At 44.2% G+C, this 17,757-nt stretch overlaps 1 protein-coding gene across 2 annotated transcripts in view; it reads right to left on the bottom strand.

The window, feature by feature from the left end:
* The window catches only part of DZIP1 (DAZ interacting zinc finger protein 1), a 42,264-nt gene extending 26,069 nt beyond the window's left edge, over window positions 1–16,195 (bottom strand). For both annotated transcript variants that reach the window (XM_074859413.1, XM_074859414.1), the window contains exons 1-7: window positions 15,657–16,195; window positions 10,334–10,402; window positions 9,756–10,259; window positions 6,164–6,248; window positions 4,536–4,660; window positions 1,360–1,521; window positions 425–562 (exon numbers count right to left, since the gene is read on the bottom strand). In XM_074859413.1, the coding sequence (XP_074715514.1) occupies window positions 425–562; window positions 1,360–1,521; window positions 4,536–4,660; window positions 6,164–6,248; window positions 9,756–10,259; window positions 10,334–10,336 (1,017 nt within the window). In that variant the 5' untranslated portion in view covers window positions 10,337–10,402; window positions 15,657–16,195. The remainder of the gene's footprint in view (window positions 1–424; window positions 563–1,359; window positions 1,522–4,535; window positions 4,661–6,163; window positions 6,249–9,755; window positions 10,260–10,333; window positions 10,403–15,656) is intronic.
* Between the last annotated feature and the right edge of the window lie 1,562 nt (window positions 16,196–17,757).

The following is a 17,757-nucleotide window of genomic DNA, read 5'->3' as shown; positions in this document are numbered from 1 at the left end:
CGGTAACACATTACCACTTCCTTGTCAGCCACAGGATGTCAAATCCTGTCAGAAAGTTTCTTTTTTTTTCATATTGCAAAATGGAAAATTCCAGTTCTTCCGTAAGTAACCTCACAGATAAGCAGACATAAATGGTTTATCAGAGCCTTTTGGAATTGAACTGCAACCATACTTGGTAAAGCTAGATATATTTAATAATAAAGAATATCAATAAATAAATAACTATTTATAAAGGATAAGGGAAATAATTCCTTGATTTCCATTACAGTCATTGTACTAAATAGTAGTAAATCTTTAAAGACAGCTATTCTAGACAGTGAGAGGGATGAGACTTTTACTTACAGATTTAAAATCAGATATAAAAAAAAAAATGAAAAGAACACAAGTAGCCTGTCAAAAGCAATACATTAAAAGTTACATGTACCTGTTTTTCAAGAAGTTTAACCACATTGTGATAATCCTGAGGACTCTGAGGTTTCTCTTCTGTAAATTCTTGGCTGTCTTTCAGCGTCCCTAAATTGGATTTTTGTTGCATATTGGACTTTTGTAATTCTAACAGTTGCTAAAAGGAGGGGGGAAAAAATGAAGACCTGAATATGTATACAGATTTTGTTTTCTAAAACTGTCATTTAATACAAAATTTATTTTAAACATAACTACACACAGACTGCATCAGACACTTCTCACATTTCTCATGAGTTCAGCATTTATCAAGTTTCCTGTAATAATTAATATATACATCTAACATAAATATACCTTGCAAACATACACAGGAACTAGCAGCTACAAAATATAAGCTGCTCTGGTAATACCGTATATATTTGTTTTCTGACCCACCTACACTTTTACAATTCTCTTTCTAGTCAAAACTCTGGAAAGCATTTCCAGAGCATCTATTGAAAATACACGCAGTTCCTCTGTCAGGACTATAATGCAGAGGTTAGTCCCCTCCATGCCAGTTACAAGAATATTAATATCAGGACTATAATGCAGAGGTTAGTCCCCTCCATGCCAGTTACAAGAATATTAATATAATGGATGCCTAACAGACAGCAACAGGAACAATATCTACCAATCTATAAACAGGCACTCAAAGGTGAGGAGTAAGAAAAAACTAACTTAGCTGCTGAAAGCATAATACATTCATCCAAAACAACGCTGTTTAAAGAAGAACTGAAATTATGTTAATAAAGTACCAGTATACAAAGATACGATTATGGCTATCATTCAACCATTATTTTTAAAGTTTTCTAAGAAGACCTCTAAGATGACTACATCAGATTTCAAATATGTGAAGTTCACTACCATCTACTATAAGGGATTCCTGCCTTAATATGTTGGAAAATTTAAACCACTTACGTTTTCTAGTGTTGAATTTCTTGAAGATAACTCCTTAAGCTCTTTCATAAACATCTCTTTCACTTTTTCTATTTCATCAGCCAACTTCTCTTTTTCCTCCTCTTTCCATTTATGAAATGATTGTAGAATTTCTTCTTCTTTTGATTTTTGCTGTTCACATTCCTGAAATTATTTTAAAAACATTATTTGTTATTTTCCCCACATTCAATACTAATTCAAGCACCCAAACTATGTGTGGAAAGCAGTCACTTTAGACGGGCAACATTATGACATCAAAAAACATGAAAAAACACCAGTTTCTGAAGAATTCTGGGGTAAAAACTATATATTTTGCTAGCAAAACAAGTACACTTCAAGAAGTTTTGGTAGTTCATTATTTTTCATTGAATAACACATGAATGATCTTACCTGGTCATATCAAAGATCCACCTAGTTCAGCATTCTGTTTCTCACAGAGGCCGTAAGTGGATCAGTGGAAAAGGATAATACCAGGGCAAGCAAACAGGCCCGTTCTCCTTAACAGTCTCCAAGTTGCCAGCTGTTTTCAGCCCAGAGGACTTCCTCAGCTTGATACAGTTTTGTAAACTTAGTAACCTTTGATACATTTCTCATATACTTTTGGAGTCCTCCCTTGTGGCTGTATCAGCTTTTACCAAAGGCAACACCTTTTGCCAATGAGCTCCATGGGTCTACTACAAGTTGTATGAAGAGCAGAGTACTTTTTTTTGGTTTGAATCTATCTCCTGCTGGGTTCATTTGGTGGAGGCTAGGTCCTGAACTGGAAAAGAGAGTGAATGATGGATACCTATTCACTCTGTAACTCATGACTTCGCAGACATCAGTATCTCAGCCTTCATCCCCACTAAGCTGTTGCCTCTTTTTCAGACTGACAACTCTTAGCATGCTCAGTCATTCTAAATACAGACTGATCATCCTTGTAGCCCATCTCCATAACTTTTATAACTCTATCATATCCTTTTTAAGATGAAGGGACTAGACCTACACACAGTACTGAGGCTGTGGCTTGCACGGTGATTTTTCAGAATGAATTGTAGCATCTGATTTTCTTTGCTGGCTGCTACCAACCACTGGGCTGACATTTCCCCGGAACTATGTATCACAACCTTAAGATCTTGCCTTTCAGTAATAACACTCTGCTCAGAACCCATCACTTTGTAGACGAAGTTAGAATTATTTTTTCCCTTTATCTGTTGAATTACTTTTACCATTCTATTACCTAGTCACTTATTTTTGTATAGTCCTCAACTTGTTCAAAGTTCTGCATTTCACTGTCCAGAATATACACACTTTTTTAGTTAACCCCTACATCTTTCCATCACAGCATTCTGTGACTAACTATAACAAGCAACCACTGTACACTTATGAAGAACAGGATCTTCTGTACCCTTTCACCTCAAAGGAGTGGAAGGGACCAAGAATTGGAAGCATGACAATTTTTATCCGAGTTCCCTCTAGCAGTGGTTCTCCTAAAAAAAAAAAAAACAAAAAACAAAACACAGGGGAAAGATCCCCTGCTCTTTCAATCAAAAGACAACAACATCATGATACCTGAATTGACAGTGGATGTTAGTCATGGCAGACAAACTGCAGCCAGTCACACTTCACATTTCTATCTTCCCTGACATCCCAGAAAAACACAGAAGCTTTGAAAGCTTCTTGTTGTGTAACACTGCAAGCTGTAGCTTCAGGACATTTCAGGCAGTCCCCTTGTACTTAGGAGTCCCAGCTAAGACAAGTGACTTCAAAATGGGCCCCTAAGGCACCAAAAAAATCTACACTGCACTGTTATGAATACTCGAAGTTCCATCTCATAAGAAAAACAATGCTTCAGGGGCAGGAGAAATATGTTTAGATACACCTCTCAAAACTGAGGCACAGAATGAACGAGTAGAATACGTAGGAGATGTCCACACAGGGCCAAGGCTCATTATTCTGCCTCTGCTTGCACTCCTAGGTGAAACGCTACCCACACTCTGCATTTGGTCATCCAGTTACTTTTGAAAATGGAAAAAAACCAAGAAGCTGAAGGGTCCTGGGAGAAGGGGAACAGGAAGACTGAAGAAAGGAGAGTCTGAAGCTGTGTTCAGGAAAAGAAACACCGCATGTTTTACAGAAGACCAGCTTTTGCTCTGAAAACAGGAAGAAAATAATTAATGATAGTGATGTTTGGTTGATTCCCTTTAAATTAAAAATGTAGTCTTCCTCTCCAGACTTAATGGTTTATGCTTGAAGGTCCTCAAAATCCACTAAGAAGTTCTGAATATTGGGCGATCTATTAAGACAAGGTTCTCACAGGTTATGTTAACAGCCACAAAACCCTGCTTTTGAATGTGATACAGGGCAAACTGCAATACCAAGATCAATATCTAAGTGAATCATTAGAAGTATCTTGTCTCTTATGCCAAGAATTTGCTCCTTAGTGAATCACAAAGCCCTCCCCTCCCCCAATTATCAAGCTTTAACAGACCAGAAACAAGTAACTTAAAGACTTTTTCTCTCTTTATGAGCTAGTAAGCACTACCACCAGGCTCAGTATCATCCTAAATAAAGCCTTGCATGTGAGTACAAGCAGATAACTACAGCTTTTAAATTGTTCTGGTTTAAACTCTTTTATTTACACAGCAGTAGCTAAGATTACTTTCTGCTTTGGCTCTCCGGTCAACCAAATTCTAAGCATTTAAAGACCAACATGTGAGGTCTAGATTGCTTCGTTTCTTCTCAATCTTTCTTCCTTGACTGCTTTCTTCAAGCAAAGAATAAATCTTACTCAGTTTATAAAGTCACATATAAAATCAGTCATATGTAAGAAACGTTTAATCATCACAAAATATCATAATATTAAAAATAGCTTATATTTCACCACAGCAAGGCAGTTTTATCTGCTTCAGTATAGGCCACACTTATCTTATGAACTGGCAAGTGCTAATAAAAGTGTTGTCTTAAGTAGTCATTTAAAGTATGTCTAAAACAAAAGTAAGCAGAAAGCAGATGTTCAAAATTATGGGGAGGGCGAGGGGGAGATATGCTCTAATGCCCAAGCACCATTGCTGCCAGGCACACAAGCTGTAGATACATTTTTGTTCTGTTCCAGTTACAAAATGAGAGAACAAAGTACTAATTCTTTTGAGAGGTTCATATTATTTAGTACATATTACCTTAGAAAACCTGATCATGTTAGCCTGTTGTTCAGCCTCTAACTGGGACTTGGTGAGCTGCAACTGCTCCTTCAGTTTATCAATCTCATCCTGCAATTTGTCTGTGTTTGCTTTCCTCTTCTGTTCTGTTTGAAAGAAACACAGATTTTCAAAATGTTTGTTGTAACTTCTGGAAATGTAACACTGCAAATGTGTTTCTATAGCACTTCAGTAACATCTTTATGAAGTGTGACTCTCATAGACCATTTCCCCTCCCACTACCATGATTCTCCAAAGATCCTAACATTATCCTCACCGTGGACTGCTAACATTATCCTCAAAGACTGAAAAATACCAATATTACTGACATGTGAAATAGTTTATGAAATGTTTACAAGAAAAAGTATTATACTATCTAATTTCAAAGTTATCTAAGCAACACAGGCTCAAAAAAAGGATGTATGAAGGAAGAAGTGAACCGCAATTATCAATTCTGTTTGGTTTAATTTATTCTAAATAACTTTGGTAAGGAAGTCATTTGGAATACAACTCATTATTTATCTGGAATGAGTCAGAGGGAATGTCACTGTAATAAAACATGCTAAAATATGCAAAAATTATAACAATCTTTAATCTTGAAACATTTTATCATTTTACCAAGGATTTACTAGCCCATCATCTGGGAATCTGAGCCCAATGCAGATATTATTTCAGAAATAACTCCATGGAATACTTCCCACATACAGCCATTTCAGACTAATTCTTTATATGATAATTAGTTCAACTGATTGTGCAGCATCTTCCACTACTGTTTTCATCAAGTGTAAAGTGCACAAGTTTCTTTCTTCTTCCAATATATTAATGCTTCCTCAGACCTCTTCTGCTGTTTTATTTGTCCGACAAGCTGCAGTTCAGACCTCGCTAGATTCTTCCCACTCTTTCTCCTCCCAAATGCTCTTTTTTCCTAACTCATTTCTAGTCACCCTTTAATCATTTCTAATCATTCTAATTGTCAGTTCTTGTTAGTCCTTAGCAATAAATTATAAGCATGCAGCTTAACAGGAAGGAGAGAATTTAGAGATGAATGAAACAAACTTTGAGATCAATGTTTTTCAAACTAAACATTTTTCAATGAAGAGAGACAAAAGTATATAAATTAGTGGTACAGCAACCAAGATTATCATAGATACATGACTTTAGATTATTCTTGACAGTTTCTTTTTCTCACTCAGTTTAGTTCAGGAGAGCCTGATCCTATTCAAACTGATTTCAGGAGAGTTGGGTTATTTCTGTACTGATAATTCACATATATTCACAAAATTTATTTTCCTTAGGACAACTTGTTCGTTTTACTCACACCTCTGCTGCTGACTAAAGCATTTGGTGGAAACGTTAGTTTGAAAAGCTACCATAAATATGGCATGCAATTCTTTGTTAATTATTTTCCAGAGACTCAAACATATGTCACCCAAAACATTTTGTCAGTCAGTGCTCCCTGCATTCACACAAATTGGTATCTGCCACCTAGAAGTGGAACGTGAAAATCATTCTTCCCAGTTACACAAAAGCACGGACTGCATATCCTCACTGTATTTACACTTTTCTAAACTATTTATCTTAATTTTTTTTGATAACATTAAAGTACATACCAATCTGAGATTCTTCCGGATGACGCCTTTGCATGTGACTTTGTAAAAAGGAATAGTTCATAAAAGCCTTTTCACAAAACTGACACTACAAAAAACAGATAAAAACATTTTAGTTATTACTAGTAACATCTGTCTGGTAAGTATAGAGGTTAAGATTATTACATTTTGTCCAAAAACAGGTAACTGTAATAAAATTCCATTTCACAAGAATAATGACTAAAATTCTCACGGTGCCAAATTTCTGTAAAGTTATTAATATATTTGTGGTATTTAATGTCTCTCAGTGATGCTTATGGGCAAGAATTGCACTGTACTAGCACTGTACAAACTCTGCACAAAAGACTCTGACCAAGTAAGCTTAAATTCAGATATAAGCCACAGATAAGAGGTTAATATAGGTAGGTAGAGAAGTATAAGGAAAAAGTAAGACAACACTATTCAGCAAAATACACACTGACTTCAGCCAACTAGGAGCTCTGGTATTCTTAAGACTCTTGTATCACAGCAGAAGAGACTGTGATACCACACATACAGTCAGAAAAAAAACAATAAAGATGGGTTTGAGTATACATAAGGGAGTTGTAAGATGACAATACTAGAAGGACCATAGATATGTAAAAAGATCAGACATTTCAACCAAAATCAGGTAACAATACACATTTTGCAAGAAAAGGTACATGTGTATATGTATTAGCATGCTACCTAGCATCCTTCTGATGTATAAAACTCTTTAAATTACTGGACCTATAATTTACTTTTTTTTTTTTAATTTGAATTTTAAGTTATATTTTAAGTCAAATTTGGATCCTACCCATTTTAAAATATTTTTTTTGTTCACCTTCAAAGTACATTCCACTAGTGCTCATATCTTAAAAACAGATGGGTCGTACAAGGACAGAAGCTACATCTACAGATTTTGCAACATACTGGTAAGACTGTGAATCAGATCCTCTAATCGCTTTAGGTAGGGTTGCTCGTTACCTCTTTCTCATACCTTTTTTACAAATAAATGTATTTTAACAAACCACTAAAAGTCAGCTGAGTCCTTTTTCCTTATTAGATGATATGACTGTAAGAGACTGACTTAACAGATTCAAGATCTTGTTGCCATAATCAAACTCCCAGAGTTCATCTAATATTTAAAATACTGCCATTGATAGTCAGGTATCCTGTTAAACACATCTTTCAGCAAACACTAAAGCCATGAATTATTAAGACAAATTTTGTTGGACAAATGCAAAAAAGTGCTAACATAAAACCAAAGTAAAGAGATATAGTATGACAGCAAAGCACTACTGCCAACCAAGAGGGAGCTTACAGTGTAACAGATTGCACATGATTTATGGAATGAAATTGGCTGTGAAATAATGTTATCCATTCAAGCACAAATTTCACGTCAGTTTGACTTGCTGGTAGTGAAAGAAATCTCTTACTGCAGGAGACAGTATTAACACAGGGAATATTTAGGTTTTGAATTATGTAACATTATTCTTGCAACTACTGTTCACAGTGTTGGTCACAAGTGTCCTTTGTGCCTACATATTGTACAAGAATATTAGATTTGTGAACAAAGTATCAAAAAAGTGAAAAATTATTATTTAAAATTAAATTTGTATTATTCATATGAAGGTATTGACCAACAAGTCTGAAATTTATGACCTGTAGGTACCAGTACCATTTTATAGTACTATTTCATGGTTAAATTTACCCTGGTGGTTGGACTGAAGGCATTAAATCTGATTCCAAAACATGGTCACATTAGATACAAAGTGCACCTCCACTAAAAAAGGCAAGTACCTATTTACAGGCTTGTTTGCAAAACAGCCAAGAATTTGAGGAGATGGAATCTGAACTACCCTCTCAGGAACACCAGTAAAACCCCTGTTATCTGGCACTGCAGATCAGCCAAGATCATGGCACAGATAAGTAACACACAGTTACTGTTTACTGATTACACTGCTGCCCTGCATTTACAAACCCTAGAAAGAGTTTCTCTCTGAATCCTGAAAACACAGTAGGAACTGCAGGAACTGTTCAATGTCACTCCCTGAATTCACTTTCCCCACCTAAATAACTTCTAGAGACAAGAATTTACTAACAGAGAGGAAAAAAAGAGGGACAGCAGATGTTCGCTTTATATGAAATTAAATTAAAAATGGGAAATAGCTTTCCATCTCTGCTTTATTGTAAATGCCACTGAACAGAAGATTAGTGATAAGCCAAGTTCACTACCATGTTTTTCAGCTTACAACTGAGACAGTTGTATTCTACAAATATTTCAGGAAAACTGGGTAATATTTAGCTGGCAACCATAGCATGAGAATTATTTAAGTTTACACATAAAATGATGCATGTGATCAGTTTTCTCTTGCAACACAGGACACACAAACTGCTCTGTAAGTTGCATAAAGGCTTTTTAAAATGATAGCATGTCAGCAGCTTGTCTTTAAGGCTAACAGTGTAACGCATAGGGGCAAGGTTCCCATTAACCTATACCTAACATATGTATAGCTTAACTTTTGGGGTATAAGGTATCTTTTCCCTTACAGAAACACTTGAACCAACTTAGCTGATGTCTTAAAAAATTAAACTTTGCTTAACTACTGAAATTGGTATCATACTGTGGGATAAGATTTGTACTACTGTAAGAAAACTTGCATTTGTTCTATACTGCAACTGTACCATGATTAAGGAGAATTTCAACAATCAGGACAGTAGTATTCCAAGAATTAAAAAAAAAAAAAGAAAACTACAACTTTAAATGTATAGACACAAAGAGCTAGCCTGAAATCATGTCAAGTCTGTTTTCAGTGTACTCTCTAGACTTCAGAATACATCTGAAGCTGCAATTTGCACTCCTGAAACTTGCTGGAAAATGCTGAAGCTGAAAAATATTTAAATCAAACTATTACACCCAGAACACAAAAACTCCTCCCAAAAAAACTCAGTGCCATGACACAGAGAGTCAGAACAGCAATGTACTAAGGCTCTTAGAGAAGACCCTTAAGGAACAGATTGTTGAGGAGTTAGGGATGAGCTACCCCCACTGGGGCTCTCTACTGTCATGCCTGAGTCACTTCTGAGACACACATACAAGCAGAAACTTTGTGCCTGGACAATGTTACTGCAGGAAAGTGACAAGTCACAGACAGACAGGTTACTGATTAGCATCAGTTCCGATGTACTTGCCCTGTGTGTTTTCTAACCATGTAGCTGACAGACAAGAGAGCAACAAAAAGTAGCAACACGTTTACCACAGGTTTTGTATGTGTGTGTACCTGACACTTCAGATGTGTCAAAAGTGAATCCAAGAATAAAGAGCACTTGTTAGTTAAAAGAGGGTTTGTTAAAGGTGACGTAGCACTCTCCCAAATGTCTGCAACACCAGCCAAATGTCTGTGGAACATGGATGGGAAGTGAAGCACCTGCGAGCAATGCATTCCCTTTTTGTAAGGTCCCTGCAGCTCCATCCAGCCTTTCACCCAGCAAGCGACTGCACCCCAGCAGCATGGGGCTGCCCTGCCGCCCGTCCCCGGTGAGCTCAGAGCAGGCAAGGTGCGGGTGACCGGGCCGCCAGGACCTCTCGTCTCACCTGGTGGTAGCTGGCTCGGGCCTCCAGCATCATCTGCTGGGTACTGATCATCTTCTTCCTCCGCCGGCACTCCTCCTTGAGCCCCTTGATCTCCTGCGAGCGCTGGGTCACCTCCTTGCCCAGCTGGTCACGCTGGGCCTGGGCCGCTCGCAGGGCCTCCTCCAGGCTGCCGAGCTGGGCGCTGAGGTACTCCTGGGAGTGCAGCAGGTACTCGGTGCAGAGCTGGGCCAGGCGCAGCAGCTTGAGCAGCAGCGGGTCGGCGGGGCCCTGGCAGTGGGGGCAGCGCTCCCGCTCGGCGCTGCAGAAGGTGACGTGCTCCAGGTGCTCCTGCAGGGCCGCCACGTCCCCCTCCCGCGACAGCCGGCCCACGTCCACGGCGCTCAGCCGCCGCCAGTCCGGGCCCTCATGGCGGCCGCGGAACTGGAAGGCGGGAAACGGCGCCGGCCCCGCGCCGGCCCCGGCTCCCCCCGCCGCCGGCGGGTAGTAGGCGCGCTCGGTGAAGGGCTGCGGGAGAGAGGCACGGCTCAGCCCGGGCCGGGCCGGCACCCGCCCCACCGCCCGCCCTCCCCGGCGCTCACCATGCCCGGGCTCCGGCCCGCGGCTCCGCTCGGCGTCGGCGTCCTCCGCGTCTCTATGGCAGCCTCGGCCTGCGCGGAGGGGAGGCGGCAGTGAGGCCCGGCCGCACCGCCTCCCTCCCTCCCGCCCGCCCCGGGCCCGCCCCGGGCCCGCCCCACCGCCCGGGCCGCCGGCACCACCCCGGGACAGCTGGCGCCACTTCTGTCGCCACTCGGCGCAAATCCCGTCCCCTTCCCCGTCCCGGTACCCTCTTCCTTCAGCACCCCCACACCGCCCGGCAGCGCCGGGCCAATTCGCCCTCTCCCGCGGGTCCCAGCCCCCTCCTGCCTTGGATGCCTCCCGCTTGTACCAGCGCATCCTCTACCACCTTCACACGTTATTCACACCGACAAATATATCCTCGATGACGTAAATGGACCCTTACCAGAGCTACACAGCGTATGTTTTCTCTCTCCACATTCCCTTCACCACCGAAGTGACACCCTACAGACCCATTTCACTCACTGCATCAACGCGCCTCCTCACCCACCCCCCTGTCCCTCCTCCCTGTTGCTCCTGACTCACAAACCTCTCTCACTCTACCACAACGTTACACTCCTCTACCCCCGTGCTGTTTTATGCCCTTCTCCAGCCTCACCTCCCAGATGTGGTGCCACCTGTCACCTTCCCACCATCAGGATATGGTACATATGCCATTTCTCTGTACACCCGCTTCACCCTGCTGCCACCCTCAGCTGGTAACTCCATGCAATCTCTGCAGCGCAGCTCCATACCCTCGCAGCACCTGCACACCAGCCTCCTGCCAGGCGCTTTCACACACCCTAACACAGTCATACACCCTTCACACGCCACCTCCCAATGCTCCCCTCACTCATCACACCAACACGCCTCCGCCTGCTATCACCACACACCAGGTGGCCTCTTACAGCCATGTAACCCAACAACCTCACCACATCCACCCGTCATTCCCGCCTCACTCTACCCATCCCAAACACTTTATCCCCACGAAGCACCTCATGGCCTGCGTACATCCTCTACTTCACCATTCATACCCAAATACTTTTCTTCAAGGCAACCAACTCCCCGCGTCACCACAATCCCCAGTACTCCCCAGCTTGGTGTGTCCCATTTCCCTGCTCCTGCTCCGTTGTTTCAAACTCTGTCCCCAGGCAGCTGCATCTTTCTCCTCCATCATACAAAATTATCCTACTCCCTCGCTCATCCTTACTACTCCTCTCCAAAAACCTGCTCTTCCTGTTACCATTTCTTAATATTTCAGTCCCCTATGCTGCCTCTGCCTTACCACCCTGTTTATACCTACCTTTTCTCAGTCCCTTCTCCACACGCTTCAGTTTCTCATCTTCCTGGTCATTCCTAGATACACACCTCTCCAAGAACATTCACACAATAAATACTTTATCTTACACTCCATTCCATAGGTTCCTCTGCATCATACATCATAGACTCAAAGAAATGTCGTTCTCAAGGGACCTCTGGTGACCATCACCCAGTCCAACTTTCTGCTCAGCACAGGGCTATCACCAACACTAGTTCATATCACCTGTGGCATTTAAGAGGAACGAACAGTCCATGACCTCTCTGGGCAACCTGTTGCACGGCTGTGCTCTCCTCCTGATGAAAACATTTTTCCTCATATCTCACCAAGTATCTACTACCAAGAAAAACATCGTTCTGATATTTTTGCAACTATTCTTCAAGTAACTGTAGGCCACTATTAGAGTGCCCTTTGCCTTCTCTTCACCACACTAAACAGGCCCAGTTCCCTCATCCTCTTCTTGTAGATTATGTGCTGTGCTCCCTCACCAGCTTGTTAGCCCTCCTCTGTACCCTTTCAGCTTCTCCACATCCCTCAGACTCCCCCTTAATATTTTCCTCCATTTACCTTCTGGGAACTTGCAATGAACCTCACCTCTCATCTGCACTTTTAACGCTGCCCTTTCCAATGTAAATAGTAACGTGTCTACCGTTAATCACAACATACATCTACTTCCATGCAAATACCATCAACATTGTTATATGCACTGATACAAGGACCATTTCCCTCACAAATTACAAGCTCTCAGTTTTATGTAGGTTTTTATGTTGGTTGTTGTGCCAAAAAGCTTGTTTGTTTTTCCTACATATATGAATTGACATAACAAAATACACTGGATCTTCCTACAAACCTGGCCTCATTTAATTCCCCTCATATTAGCAGACATAGGTAGAATAGAATAGAATAGAATAGAATAGAATAGAATAGAATAGAATAGAATAGAATAGAATAGAATCCGTTGGAAGGGATCTACAACAATCACCTAGTCCAATTGCCACCTCTCTAGAAAGCTGTGATGGTTTAGCCCCTGCCGGGGTCTGAGACCACGCGGCCGCTGCCCCTCCCCCACAAAGGGAGTGAAATACAAAGCCCCGAGACTGAGATAAGGAAAGGTTTAATACAACAGAGCAACAGCAACACAACAAACAATAACAATAAGAATAATAGTGATAACAATGAACAGAGCAAAGTATATACTGATACAGCAAAGAGAGAACCAGCTGTGCCAACCCACGCGATCACTGATTCTTCCCGCGCTCACGCCAGGATGTGACGTCAGCATGATATATGAATAACCCAGCTAGAGCTTCCCCCCACTGCTGGGGAAACTTAGCCCTACCCTGGCTAAACCAGGACAGAAGCCTGTTCCAGTGTTTGACCACCCTCTTGGTAAAGAAATGTTTCCTAATGTCTAGTCTTAACCTCCCCTGGTGCAACTCTGAACCATTCCCACACGTCACGTCACTGGATAGCAGGGAGAAGAGATCAGCACCTCCCTCTCCATGTTCTCTCCTCAGGAAGCTGCAGAGAGCAATGAGGTCACCCCTCAGTCTCCTTTTCTCCAAACTGGACAACCTCAAAGTCGTTAGCCACTCCCCATAGGACATTCCTTCCGGCCCTTTCACCAGCTTTGTTGCCCTCCTCTGGACGCATTCGAGTACCTTCACATCTTTCTTAAATTTTGGGGCCCAGTACTCCAGGTGAGGCCACACCAATGCTGACTACACCAGGATAATCACCTCTCTTGACTGGCTGGTTATGCTCTGTTTGACGCACCCCAGTATATACATCCAACCTATGGTCAGGGCAACCCCTAGGATAGCTCTTCTGTGGTGCCCCCCATGAGCTCTACTCCCCACATGCACGCTGGCTACATTCTGATTCAGCGTCAGGAGGTGAGTGGGCTGCACGTCCCCATTCCTCCGAAAGGAAACCCGGGCACATAGCAGACTCACACTCCAAAAGGATGGACCTCTGACAGGCAGAAATGGGGGTCTGGTACTGAACACCCTCAGCAGAGGTGTCTTCCTCACAGTCAGCACACCCAGCATGCACCCCAAAACCACAACTGTGGGACACACCTCTGCTTCACAGTACAGACCCAAGCATTTCTTCCAGCCCTCGGCTACCAAATCCCTACCCCAGCCAATGTCAGAGAGGCCCAGATCAGTCGCAGGGAAGGTCAGACACCCACTTCAGCAACCCAGGGTTTAACCCTTACCAGCCTCTCCCATTCTTCACACCCACATCTACCCCCACACAACAGGAAAGATGCAGGAGATTCCTTTCTTTTCATACCCACAGAGAATCAGGAGGACTTCTCTGTTGCTTTATCCACATACTGAAAAGTTACACTCTTCTGTCTTCCCCACTTTTGTAAAAAGCTTGAAATCAACTTTGCCAAGAACATATCTAGGCCCAGCACAAGGTTTCATTAACCTACAAGATGAATTCCAATGTATTGGAAATTCAAACAGAGAAGTTAGTAACATGAACACAAGAGAGCCAGCCATCCTGCCTGTTGGCTCAAGCCACCCTGGAAGGCAATCTTCCAAAATACTTGGCACTATAACTTACTTTCTGGACCTTTAACCTTAGGCCTACTGGCCACACTTTACCGCAATGCCTAAGGTTCAGTGCATCTTCCATTCACATTCTTCCATCCCTTGCCATGACATTTTTTTAAATTTTGAAAGATACTGTCTGGTGTTTGTAACATTACAGTCTTCTCCTGCAAGGATGACATTTTTTCCACCTCATTTTCCATGAACAGGGCCTCCAGCAATTGCTACAAAGAAATCTGTTCATTTTTGATATGTATCAAATAGAGATCTGCCTCATTTAGCACTGAACTTTGCATCGCTCTGACTCCTTAAGTAGTAAGAAAATATACTGCTAATCTCCGTTAGAGCTATTTCTAATATACTGCAGACTCACTTCCATTTACAGTGTATAAATACACTTTTATTCGTAAGCAGATAGATTTTTAAAAAATGCTCATATATTGACTACTGTCCAAAATGTTCATGCTTCAAACTCCTTAAAACACCTTAAAAACTTGTATTTGGATATTTTTCCTAGTCAAAGGAAATGTTAAGTTGTACATAATGAAATCTATCTCCTAAAGATCTGAGCTTAACACACACTCTATTTGACATAGGAGAAATTTCTTTGCATAGAAAACACATGAATTTTATAAACTACCAATTTGTGTGTCAAGCAGGAGCCTGAAAAAGCACACATGCAATAAGGGTCTTTAACTCATAGATGCACTGGTTTAATAAAAAACACATGTCATTTAAAGCCAGCAAAGTTAAACCAGACCCATGGATACGCTTATTCTCCTCGACCAACGTATTTAGTTGGGAATATCCAGAGTTTCATGCTGCTCCAACTAAACCTGCTTTAACTGAACGTAAGCTCGCAATGGCACATCATGAAGCTGAGGAGAGGCACAAGCCGCCCAGGTACCTCAGTGGAGGCAGAAAGAGTCCGGGCGGGCTGAGACAGCCCTTTTCGGATCACTTTTTCCCTTTCTTTCTGTCAGATTTACTCCATCCTTGGAGCTGTGCCCATGCAGAAGTCAGAGCGGGTGGCGGGGGGCGGAGGAGGCCTGCTCCCCCGGACACCCCTTCCCACCGGGGTGGGTGGCCCAGGGGAAAAGCGGCGTTTCACCCCGGCTGTGCCCGCCGGCCAGGCCCGGGTCCGCCGGCCAGGCAGCGGGGCTCTCGGCGGGGCGCCGCGGGAGCCGGCCGAGCAGGGCCGGGCCTGCAGGAGGCCCTCAGCCGGGCTCCATCTCCCCGCCAAAACCTCCGGCTCCGCTCCGGAGAGCAGCCTCTCTCCCCGCTGCCTCCCCGCTCCCTGCCGCCCTCCCCTGAGGAGAGGCCCCGCCGCGCGCTTCCCTCCCCTCACCCTCCTGCGCCCCAACGGCCGCTCGGCCCCGCCGGGGCGGGAGGGGGGGAGATAAGGGGGGGAGCCCCTCCGCTCACCTCAGGCTGCTGCTCCGCGCGGCGGCGGGGGTGCGGCCAGGCGCTCGGCGGAGCGGGGCTCCCCGCCGCTCGGCGCGGAGGGGCGGCGGGGGCTGCGGCTGCTCCCCGCTCCCGCCCCGGGAGGTTACTGGTGCGTGCCGCAGAGGGAGGCAGTTCCCCTCCTTCTCCTTCTACTCCTCCTCCTCCTCCTCCTCCTCCTCTTCCTCGTCTCCCCAGTGCCCCTGCGCCTCCCGAGTCGTGGCAGCGCGGCTGTGAGGGGAGCGGCGCGGGGGCCGGGGGCCGAGGCTGGCGCTGCGGGCCGCGGACGAGGGCTGCCCCGCTGCTCGCCGCCTCTCGGCTCCTGAAAGCTGCCCGGCAGATGGTTATGCCCAGGAGGGATGTCCTTTGTCTTGGTCCTAGCCCAGGAGCGGCGTCCAGAGCGTCTTCGACTACAGCAAACCTTTTTTTTTTTGTTTGTTTTTTAAATATAAGGGAAGTTAAAAGAAGCTTTTCAAACGTTCACTCTTGAAATTAAAGGCACTTATTGCCACGTAGTCACCGAAAACAACGCATTTAAACGGCTCCAGGACCGTACCCGCAGTGCGAGGGGAGTCCCTGCCGCCGCGGGGCGGCAGCGCGCCAGGGCGGGCGGGGGCACCTCGGGAGGCTGCACTGGGGGATGTAACCTCCCACGGCGGGGCGGCTCTCTCATGACCTCTTTCCTGAAGCGTGCCAAAAGAAAAGGACACCCAATTCCAGTGAGAGGATAAGGCGGGAGTATGCTTTCCTGACGGCATATTACGTGAAGAAATTCAGTTCAATCAAAACGTGCATCATATCATAGAACCACAGAGCCACAGAATGGTTTCGGTTGGAAGGGACCTTGAAGATCATCTAGTTCAAGCCCCCTGCCATGGGCAGGGACACCTTCCAATGGATCAGGTTGCTCAAAGCCCCGTCCAACCTGGCCTTGAACACTTCCAGGGAGGTTGCATCCACAACTTCTCTGGGCAACCTGTTCCAGTGTCTCACCACCCTCACAGTAAAGAATTTCTTCCTTATAGCTAATCTAAATCTGCCCTCTTTCAGTTTAAAACTGCTAACCCTCATCCTATCACTACCCTCCCTGATAAAGGGTCCCTCCTCATCTTTCCTGTCGGCCCCCTTTAAGTACTGGAAGGTCGCTATAAGGTCTCCCTGGAGCTTTCTCCAGGCTGAACAACCCCAACTCTCTCAGCCTGTCCTCATAGGGGAGGTGCTCCAGCCCCCTGATCATCCTCGTGGCCCTTCACTGGACCCTCTCAAGCAGGTCTATGTCCTTCTTATATTAAGGACCCCAGAGCAGGACACAGTACTCCAGGTGGGGTCTCATGAGAGCACAGGAGAGGGGGAGAATCACCTCCCTCAACCTGCTGGCCACACTTCTTTTGATGCAGCCCAGGCTTTCTGGGCTGCAAGCACACATTGCTGGATCATAGTCAGTTCTCCATCCACTATTACTCCCAAGTGTTTCTCTGCAGGGCTGCTCTCAATCCACTCTTCACCCAGCCTGTATTTGTGTTTGGGATTGCCCTGACCCTTGTGCAGGACCTTGCACTTGGCCTTGTTGAACTTCATGAGTTTTGCATGGTCTCACCTCTCCAGCCTGTCCAGGTCCCTCTGGATGGCACATCCCTTCCCTCCAGTGTGTCGACCACACCACACAATTTGGCATTGTCAGTAAATTTGCTGAGGGTGCACTCAATCCCCCTGTCCATGTCTCCAACAAAGACACTAAACAGCACTGGTCCTCTGAGGAACACCACTCATCACTGCTCTCCACTTGGACATCGAGCTGTTGACTGCAATTCTTTGAGTGTGACCATCCAGCCAATTCCTTATCCACAGAGTGGTCCATCTGTCAAATCCTTGTCTCTCCAATTTAGATACAAGGATGCCATGTGGGACAGTGTCAGAAGCTTTGCACAAGTATTGTGCAGGTGGAATCAGGACAACGGCTACAGATTACATGAGATCCTCCTCATTTTCTTTCACTTCCCTGCAAGGTTCCGAATTCTGTTTTCCCAAAACAAATACTGTGCAGTCTTTGTGGCAAGGAGGAAAATTTCAAATAGTATGTATC

Source organism: Strix uralensis, chromosome 2, assembly GCF_047716275.1.
Source record: "Strix uralensis isolate ZFMK-TIS-50842 chromosome 2, bStrUra1, whole genome shotgun sequence".
NCBI lineage: Eukaryota > Metazoa > Chordata > Aves > Strigiformes > Strigidae > Strix > Strix uralensis.
This window is presented reverse-complemented; position numbering and strand designations above follow the sequence as displayed.